Source organism: Sus scrofa, chromosome 6 (genome assembly GCF_000003025.6).
Source record: "Sus scrofa isolate TJ Tabasco breed Duroc chromosome 6, Sscrofa11.1, whole genome shotgun sequence".
NCBI lineage: Eukaryota > Metazoa > Chordata > Mammalia > Artiodactyla > Suidae > Sus > Sus scrofa.
In genome coordinates this window covers 47,672,389-47,682,292 of record NC_010448.4, presented here as the reverse complement: position 1 = coordinate 47,682,292, position 9,904 = coordinate 47,672,389, and the positions used below count along the sequence as shown (strand labels likewise).

Below are 9,904 nucleotides of genomic sequence, written 5' to 3'. Positions count from 1 at the left end.
GAGGGGACTCTTGTGGCCACAGGAGCCTCACGGCTCTTACCCCTGGACCCCAGACTGCCTAGGGTCCTTCCTCCAAAGCCCAGTCATCTGAGGCCTGAGCCCCCGGAAAGAGGGAGGTACCCCCAGCCCCGCCTCTTCCCCCTGCCTGCTCTGCTTCCTCTCTCTGTGAGAACACTTTCACTTCCTGCTCCTCCAGGCCTCCCCTCCGAGAACAGGTAGGGGCCCCCAGGGACCAAGCAGCTGGCATCATCACCCCTCGCTGCCTCCCTTTGGTATCAGGCAGCTGCCCCCTCTGGCCCTGCCCAGCACCATCCGTCCCCTCCACCTCTACGGGACCCAGGCCAGCATCTGCCTCCCTCCCCCGACCTCTCCTGCCTGCTCTCCCCTGGGCAGGGCACCTGCTCTCTGTCTCCCACTTCCCAACACCCTAGGTTTCTGGTCAGGGGGCAGAGGGATTTGTTTAACTGTTTGTTATCCATCCCCTGTGCCCACCCCAAGAAGAGCACAAGCCCTGGGAGCAGGGGCCTAGTCTGCTGTCATCCTTTCCCCAGGCACCGAATTCTGGGCCTGTACTCAGTAAATACTTGTTGGGTGGATGGACGAATGGGTGGGTGAATGGATGGATGTATGGATGGGTAGATGGGTGGATGGGTTGGTGGATGGATGAGTGGGTGGGTGGGTGGATGGGTGGGTGGAGGGATGGGTGGAGGGATAGGTGGGTGGATGGATGGGTGGGTGGATGGAGGGATGGATGGATGGATGGATGTGTGGATGAGTGGATGGATGGATGGATGGGTGGATGGATGGGTGGATGGGTGGATGGGTGGATGGATGGGTGGGTGGATGGAGGGATGGATGGATGGATGGATGGATGAACGGGTGGATGGGTGGGTGGGTGGAGGGATGGATGGATGGATGGATGGATGGATGGATGGGTGGGTGGATGGATGGATGGGTGGGTGGGTGAGTGGATGAATGGATGGGTGGGTGAATGGGTGGATGGATGTATGTAAGGATGAACAGACAGATGGACAAATGGGTGGACTTAGACCCCCTACTCCTGAGACTGCTGCAGGGATAGTTTTTTTAATGGCTACCTTAACTGATAACCCGCTGTAGGACTCTACCTGGTTAAGAGTTGGGGTCTGATGGATAGATGGATAGAGGGCCAGGTGTGTGGTAAAGCAAAAAGAATAAAATGTTAATAGTTGAATCTAGGTAGTGGGTATATGGATGTTCCCTGAAAAAAAATTCCATTTTTCTGAATGTTTGAAATTTTTCATAAAATGTTGGGAGGAGTTCCCATCGTGGCGCAGTGGTTAACGAATCCGACTAGGAACCATGAGGTTGCAGGTTCGATCCCTGCCCTTGCTCAGTGGGTTAACGATCCGGCGTTGCCGTGAGCTGTGGTGTAGGTTGCAGACGCGGCTCGGATCCCGCGTTGCTGTGGCTCTGGTGTAGGCTGGTGGCTACAGCTTCGTAGACCCCTAGCCTGGGAAACTCCATATGCCATAGGAGCGGCCCAAGAAATGCCAAAAAGACAAAAAAAAAAAAAATGTTGGGAGAAAATATTTGAGGGCCCCTCTGTGGTCTGGGGAGGGAGGAAGAGGGGATGTTGTATGACATTTGTCACTTTGACAGAATGCCTACTGTGGGCAGAGCCCTTTTCCAGGCACTGGGTTTCCATGAGCGTTGTTAGTTAGCTGGTCCACAGCTGTACAGCGGCACTGGATGGTAAACACTGAAATATTGGAGTGTCTGTTGAGGCTCAGCGGTTACAAACCAGACTAGGATCCATGAGAATGTGGGCTTGATCCCTGGCCTCTCTCAGTGGGTTGAGGATCCGGCATTGCCGTGAACTGTGGTGTCGGCCGGCAGCAGCAGCTCCAACTTGACCCCTAGCCTGGGAACTTCCATATGCCGTGGTGTGGCCCTAAAAGCAAAAACAAAACAAAACTGAAATATTAACCTCCCACTGGGTAAACAGCTGTCATCTTTGAGTCCTCTCCCACTCCTCCTACACCCAAAACACACTGGCCTTCCTCCTGGGACCCCCAGCTCTCCCTACCATCCGGCAATTAAAGAATTAACACCTAGCATAGCAAGGGGTCTCAAGTCCATTCTGATTGGTCAGCGTCTCTGCCTCGTGGGTTGTATTTTGAATATTACCCCTGGAGCAGCCTCGAGCCTTATCTTCCTCCCTGCCAGAGGCCAGACCATGGCTCACTGGCCACCTGCATCCTGAGGATGGGCCAGCCGGAGGACAAGGCCTCGGCAGGCCCCACCGACCGGGAGAGGTGAGGGCTGCTGGGGCCATCTCCATCTCCTGCCCCTGGAATCAGAAGCCCCTTCCAGCCAATTCCCATCCCCCATGGGACCCCCGAACCCCATCTCTGACCTGTTCCCCCTGGGCTGCCCCTTCCTGGACCTTTGACGCCCACCTCAGTGTCCAATCGCCTTCCTCAGAACCCTGTTCTGATCCCTGCCTGTCCCAGACTAATCCCATCACAGGCGAATGGAGCAGGTGAGACCCACTTAGGGGTCTTTGGGACCCCAGAGCCACGCCTTCGACTGCAGAGAACATGTGGGGTGTGGCAGATTCCAGAGCTGGATGCCCAGGGTGCAAAAGCCCTTCTGGAGCTGTGGCCACCAGGGGTAAGTACACACAGCTGGGGACCCTCTCTGACCCTCCCCGTGACACCCTGAATCAGGACTCTCTTGGTTGCTAGCAACAAACACAACACAAACTAAGCAAGTAGAAAAGCTACTTTTTGATTCAAATGACTGAAAAGCCCAGAAGTAAAAGTAATTTCAGCAATGTCTGAGCATAAGACAACTTATACGTATATTTCTCTTCATCCTATTTCTTAGCTTTGTTTTAAACTGCGGGGAATTTTTCCTATTTGGGGATGATGCAAATAATAAACACTTGTTTTATAGTAGCTTAGATGAATAGGCACTTATCTTTTTTTTTTTTTTTTTTTTTTTTTTTAGGGCCACACCTGCGGTATATGGAAGTTCCCAGGCTAGGGGTCGAATCAGAGCTACAGCTGCCACAGCAACACAGGTTTTGAGCTGTGTCTGTGACCTACACCACAGCACACAGCAACGCCAGATCCTTAACCCACTGAGCGAGGCCAGGGATCAAACCCGAATACTCATGGATCCTAGTCGGGTTCATTGACCACTAAGTCATGAGGGGAACTCTGAATAGGCATTTATCTTGCTAACATAACCAGAAAGGCAGCTGCAGGCTCCAGTTCTCTTCCACGTGACATCAAGGCCAGCGTCTCTGCAACTCTCTTGACGTCCCTCATGGTCACCCACTGGCTGCCCCAGCCCAAGCACACATGTGAATTCCACACCAGAAAAGGGAAGAAGGGAGGCACCAGTTGCATTTGTTTTTTTAGCCAGAAAAGCAAAAGCCTTCACAATTGATTCAGAATATATGGATGGGGCCCAGGCAGCAATATTTTTAAAAGCACACCTGAGAGTTATACAGCCAGAGGTGGGGACTACTGGCTACAACAATCATTATCCATCTCCTATGGTTGGGCCTATTGATGCCCTGAACAAAGCTGGAGTTCTGCGAGCAATAGGGGATAAATTTGAATAAGGCAACTAACAGGTCTCCCTCCTTTAGGGGGGGTCTCTCCTTGTAGTGACAGAGATGGCTGGCCCCAGCTCAGGGCCACATGAGCCCAGCTTAGCAACCCCCACTGTACGAAGAAAGCTCTTTCCAAAGAGCTCCAGCAAAAATCCTGTGGAAGATTTTCATTGGTTGAGCTTGATTCATATGATCATCTCTGAACCAATCACAATGGTCAGAGAACACTGTCAGGCTACTGGCTAGGTCAGGTCATGGACCCACCCCTAGGGCTTGGAGGGAGTTATTTCCACCCACAGGACCTAAGAGAGCGAGTTTCTCGAAAGGAATTTTGGAGTGTGGAACTCAAAATAAGGGAGATAGATGCTAGGCAGGCAAAAGCAGACTTCTGCATTTGTCCTTTTCAAGCTGACCTTTGCTTCCGCCCACCCCCTGCCAGAGTTTCCTGGTCATAGGACATGACCACAGCCAGATCCTGGTGTTGAGGACAGGACCTTCGCCAGGGGATGTCAACACATACCGGATCCAGAAGCTCCCTGGAGGTGAGGATACTACCACCTCCACTCCAAGTTTCCAGTCCACAGCAAATTTATCACCAAGATTGCTCAGTTTTAATTCTTTTTTTTTGTTTGTTTGTTTCCTAAGGCTGCACCTGCAGCATATGGAGGGTCCCCGGCTAGGGGTCCACACCTAGGGGTCCTACACCACAGCCACAGCAACATCAGATCCGAGCCATGTTTGCGACCTACACCACAGCTCATGGCAATGCCAGATCCTTAACCCATGCTCAGTTTTAATTCTGAAATGCCCCCTAACTCTTCCCAGTCCCCTCCAGCTCCATCACCTGAGTCCTAGCCACCATCGCCTCTTGCCCAAACAATTGTAATAGCCTCTTCTCTCACCCTTTCCTTCTTGCAATCCATTCTAAACACAGCAACCAGAGTAATATTTTCAAACATCAATCAGACGTTATACATTCCTGCCCCCAAACCTGCAAAGGACATGCAACATCTTTAGTGAATTTTAAATTCCTCATCATGGCCTATAAGATGCTGCCTGCTTAGCCCCTGCCCACTTCTCCATCTACTGCCCTTCATTCACTCTGCTCCAACACACCATTCTCTGTTCCCTTTTTTTATTTTTATTTTTATTTTTTTTCCATTTTTGGCCATACCTGCAGGATGGGCAAGTTCCCAGGCCAGGGATCAAACCCATGCCACAGCACAACCTGAGCTGCTGCATGGACAATGTCGGATCCTTCACCCACTGAGCCACAAGAGAATGCCTCTGTCTGTTCCTTGAGCATGCTTAATATGTCCCAACTCAGGCCCTTTGTATTTCCTTCAATGGTCGGTTTAGTCTCCATCTTCTGGCCCTCTACAGAAACGTAACCTTCCTTGACCGCCACAGCTAATGATAACTCTAGTCGCTTTCAATCACTCGATTTCATTCACAGCACTCAATACATGATAGACTTATCTTTATTTGTTTACTCATTTATTTTTATTTCCTTCCATTAAAAGGTAGGCTACAGGAGGGAAGTGGATGCACCTGCCTTTTGACAACTGTATCCCCAGTGCCTGAAAATGAACAGATGCTTAATAAATATGTGTCTAATGAATGAATCCTATTTGGTGACATAAGTGGGATGCAAGCTTAAGACACAGAAGACACAGGGGGCTGCAAGGGGTAGAAAATTCCCTGTTCTGAAGGTCTTTGGGGGAACTGCAAACCTGGGAAAGAGAGAGTCCCAGGGGAAAGAAGGCTGTTTCCCCTTAAGTTTTTTAACTTGTTCCTCCTTGCCTCTCCCCGCAGGTGTGTCTCTGGAATCCTCTAAGCTCTGCATGCCTGACCTGCCCCATCTCCTGGCCTTCCTATCAGCTAGCAGGTACAGGTCATCCACCAAAAGGACTAAGGGGAGAGTTCCTGCTGTGGCGCAATGGGATTGGCTGTGTCTCTGGAGCACTGGGACACAAGTTTGACCCTCAGCCCAGCCCGGTCGGTTGAGGATCCAGTGTTGCTGCAGCTGTGGGCTATGGCATAGGTCACAACTATGGCTATAGATTGCAGCTGCATCTCACATCTGATCCCTGGCCTGGGAACTCCCATGGGGCAGCCAAAAAAGGTGGAAAAGGGGTGGGGTCAATGGGGAATCCTTCCCTATGACACACCATCCGCATCGGGGCTCCTCCTTGTCTTTTTCTCAGGGATGTTTTACCCAGAACACTGCTCTTGCCCCCTCCCACTCTAGGGCCTGGAGACCAACACACAGGTGAGTCATGATTCTCTAAGGGAGGAAGAGACCACTTTTCTGTCCCCTTAGTCCAGGAGATGGCACTTGGTTGGGCCAAACTACAGGGTTTGAGGGAGGATAAGGCTGAGGCTTTGAGAAAGCTGGGGATGGTGCTTGACTCCTGGGCCTGAATGAGGAGGTGCCAGGGACCAAGCCTCAGTTCCTCCAGCAATAAGGCTGTGTCCAGGCTAAGTCTCCTGGTGACCTGAAGGAACCAAAGCTGGCCCCTTGGGCACCTGGGACACCTCACTTCTGCTGGCCGCCAGATTCTCTGCAGATTGGCAGCATTCAACTCAACACCTCAGGGAGGGTGCTCTTCGTGGTGAACAAGCTCTACCTGGATACCCACAGAGGGTGGGGGACGAAACTGACCCCCCAGAGACAACTCCGGAAATTGCTGAAACACATGGTCCAGGTTAGATGGGCAGGGCCCTGGGCCCCTGAAAGGTGAAGGAGCTGCAGCCCCTGTTCTATGGAACCCAACCCTCTTCTCACAACAGCCCCCAGGCACCCAGCCCCTCACCAGGTCTCCTGGGTGGAAGGCCCACTCAGCCCAGAGGTACAACATCCTAGGCCACCTCTGGCCAGCCTGATGGAGAAGGAGGAGGAGGAGGAGGAGGAGGAGGACAAAGATGAAGAGGAAGGACCTGAGGATGTGCTCACTCATCACATCCGGGCTCTAGCCAGGGCCCGGAGCGGCTATGTGGCCAGGCAGTTCCGGGGCCTTCGGGCGCGCCTCACCTCCGACACTGCGGGGGCCCACAGGCCTGGGGACCCGGCCACAGAGCTGCTTCAGGATGTGCGGCATCTCCTCACTGACCTCCAGGAACACTTAGCAAAGGACCCTGATGTCAGGGCTGTTTTTGAGAGCAGGGGACCTGGGGTCCCCCAGAAGGACGAGGATCTAGGTAATGAGGATGGAGTGGGAACTTAGGGCCACTCTCCAAACCCCCCCAGATTCACGTTTGCCAGCTCTTGGCCTTCCGCAGGTGTGAACACCCAACTTCCTTCACATCTGTCGCCTTTTCTACTCACACCGCCTTTCCTACCTATAGTAACACTGATTCTATTCACCACTGCTCCATCTCACCCCTGTGTGCCAGCCCTACCCCTCTCTCTTCCACGTGTGTGTTCACACCCAGGCTCCCTCTTCCACGTGTGTCCACACCTCAGTCTACACAACTGGGTGGCCAGACGTTGTGGAAGGGCGCCAGTTGGCCAGGGCGGGTCGGGGGAGCGAGAGGGTGGGAGTGGGTGAGCCTGGCGGCCCCTTCTTCAACCACCTCAACCCCTGAAGGCCCCGCGGTGGAGGCAGCCTTGTGCCGGGCGGTGCTGGCGCCGCTGAAGCCAGCCCTGTGGACTCGACTCCGCAGGCTTCGCGCCCCAGAGCTGCGGCAACTGCGAAGGCGACAACTGGCTCTGCGCGCGGAGGCGGGGCGTTCTGGAGCTCAGGGGGCGGGGCGTGATGGGCGGGGCCCCGCCCCCGCCCTGCGGAGCCGCATCCACGCGCGCCTGGCTCACCTCCACGCTGCTTGCGCCCCACGCCGCAAGGTGTCCCTCCTGCTGGCTGTGTGCAGTGACGTCTACTCGGGCCTGGCTCAGGGCGACAATCAAGGTAAAGAAGGACGCTTGTGTCCACCTGGATATGGCGTGGCGTGAGGGTTGCGGGAGGCGTCTACGCGAGCCGGGGGACCTAGTAAGGGACGTTGGTATGCCCGGCAAAGTGGAAGGGCAGCCGGCACTCGCGGTCCTGGGGTTCGGATGGAAGGTGTCTCCATCCACCTCAGAGCCCGTCCTCCGGCTCCCCTAGAGCCGCTGGGGGCTGACGCCTTCCTGCCAGCGCTGACGGAGGAACTGATCTGGAGTCCGGACATTGGGGAGACGCAGCTGGACGTGGAGTTTCTCATGGAGCTCTTGGATCCGGATGAGTTACGCGGAGAAGGTGAGCCCCCAGCCCCGGAACGCCAGGACCCAACAGGGAGCGCCCTAGGGCCGCAGACCCCCCTGACAGCCTCGACCTGTACATGAGAGGACTGACCTGACCTCCCCTTCGCCTCTAGCCGGGTACTACCTGACCACGTGGTTTGGGGCGCTGTACCACATTGCCCACTACCAGCCCGACGAGGGCCGCGCGCCCCAGCAGCTCAGCTCAGAGGCCAGGGCCTCCCTGCGCCAGTGGCACCGCAGGCGGACGCTGCACAGACAGAGCGGCCCTGGAGCCCAGGTGATCACCCTTCCGGACTGCGGGTGGAAGGGAGGATTGAACCTGTTGCCTTTCTGACCCAGGCTCCTGACTCTCCCTACAGCCCTTTGAGGAACCGTGGGAGATAGAGAGTGTGCGGGAGACCAATGACGATTAGGGATCTCAAAACTTTCTACTCGCAAACAAGATTCAGAGGCACCTGAGACAGCACCAACTTTTGACCCCTGTGGTTTAGAGGGCACCAGAAGGAGGGATGCCCAGGAAAAGGGAATAGGTCGACCCCTGAGCCTTTGCCTTGGCAGTTCCTGCTTCTTGGAATGCCCTTCCCGAATATCCACACTGCTGCTTCCTTCAGGACTTTAGGCAGATGTCACCTTCTCCAGAGAGCCTCTCTCCTGACACCCCTTGTCTTAAACTGCAGCTCCTCTGGCTTGACCCTCCCTATGGTAGACAGAGTAAGGCCCCCCACCCAAGACGTCCACCTCCTAATCCCCAGAATTTCTGAATATGTTACCTTAAGTGGCAAAAGAGACTTTACGGGTGTGATTAAATGAAGGATATTGGGGGGGTGTTAAAGATTATGAGATGGAGAGATTATCCTGGATTCAGATGGGTCCAATGTAATTCCCAGGGTCCCTAGAAGAGGGAGGCAGGAGAGTCAGAGGAAGAGCTATGATGCTGCCAGCAGGAGTTCCCGTTGTGGCTTATCGACAATGAACTCGACTAACATCCATAAGGGTGCAGGTTCAATCCCTGGCCCTGCTCAGTGGGTTAAGGATCCTGCGTTGCCTGCGATAAAGGTTGTGGAGGTGGCTCAGATCTGGTGTTGCTGTGTCTGTAGTGTAGGCTGGCAACTGTAGCTTGGCTTCGATCCCTAGCCAGGGAACTTCCATAAGCCATGGTACAGCCCTAAAAAATAAAAAAATAAAAAAATAAAAGAAAATAAAACTATGATGCCAGCAGAAGTCAGAATGATGTGTCCAGGAGACAAAGAGTGTAGGCATCCTCTAGAAACCGAAAAAGACAAGGGATGGATTTTCCCCTAGAACCTCTAGAAGGAACTCAGCCTTTGATTTTATTTTTTTAATTGAGGTATAGTTCATTTACAATGTTGTCTTGGTTTCAAGTGTACAGCAAAGCAATTCAGTTATACATAGATAAGTGTATATGTACATACATATATATAATTCTTTTTCAGATTCTTTTCCATTAGAGGTTATTATGAGATATCGAGTATTAGTTTCCTGTGCTATACAGTAGGTTCTAGTTCTTTATCTGTTTTATACATATTCTATATATATGGATACGTTAATCCCAAACTCCTAATTTATCTCCCCCTCCTTTCCGCTTTGGTAAGCATAAATTTGTTTTCTAGTCTGTGAGTCTATTTCTGTTTTGTAAATAAGTTCACTTGAATCATTTTTTTAGATTCCACATATAAGTGATGTCATATGATATTTGTCTTTGACTTACTTCACTTAATGTGATAATCTCTAGGTCCATTCATACTTTGGGCATCTGAGCTTTAGAACTACAAGATAATAAATGGGTGTTTTTTTTTTTAAGCCACTAAATCTGTGGTAATTTGTTACAGAGCCATAGGAAACTAACACACTGCCTTACACCTATCTTTAGTTTTTTCCATGAAAACTATCACTTTCTAGCATACCGTCATATACTTATTTATTGTGTTAACTGTCCATAATCTTCTCCCTCCCCTTAGAACAGCACTATCCAATAGAAACAGAATGCAAGCGACACATGTAGTTTCAAATATTCTCATACTGGAGTTCCCGTCGTG

The 9,904-nt window shown here is 52.3% G+C and overlaps 1 protein-coding gene across 1 annotated transcript; it reads left to right on the top strand.

Annotated features, from left to right (window-relative positions):
• RINL (Ras and Rab interactor like) lies at positions 10–9,666 on the top strand. The gene is given in 13 exon segments (XM_021094350.1): positions 10–215; positions 2,209–2,297; positions 2,496–2,655; positions 4,047–4,149; positions 5,423–5,495; positions 5,815–5,879; positions 6,167–6,274; positions 6,277–6,315; positions 6,401–6,808; positions 7,198–7,515; positions 7,711–7,842; positions 7,961–8,124; positions 8,207–9,666. Coding segments are annotated over 12 exon segments (1,674 nt in total). The 5' UTR covers positions 10–215; positions 2,209–2,247; the 3' UTR covers positions 8,261–9,666.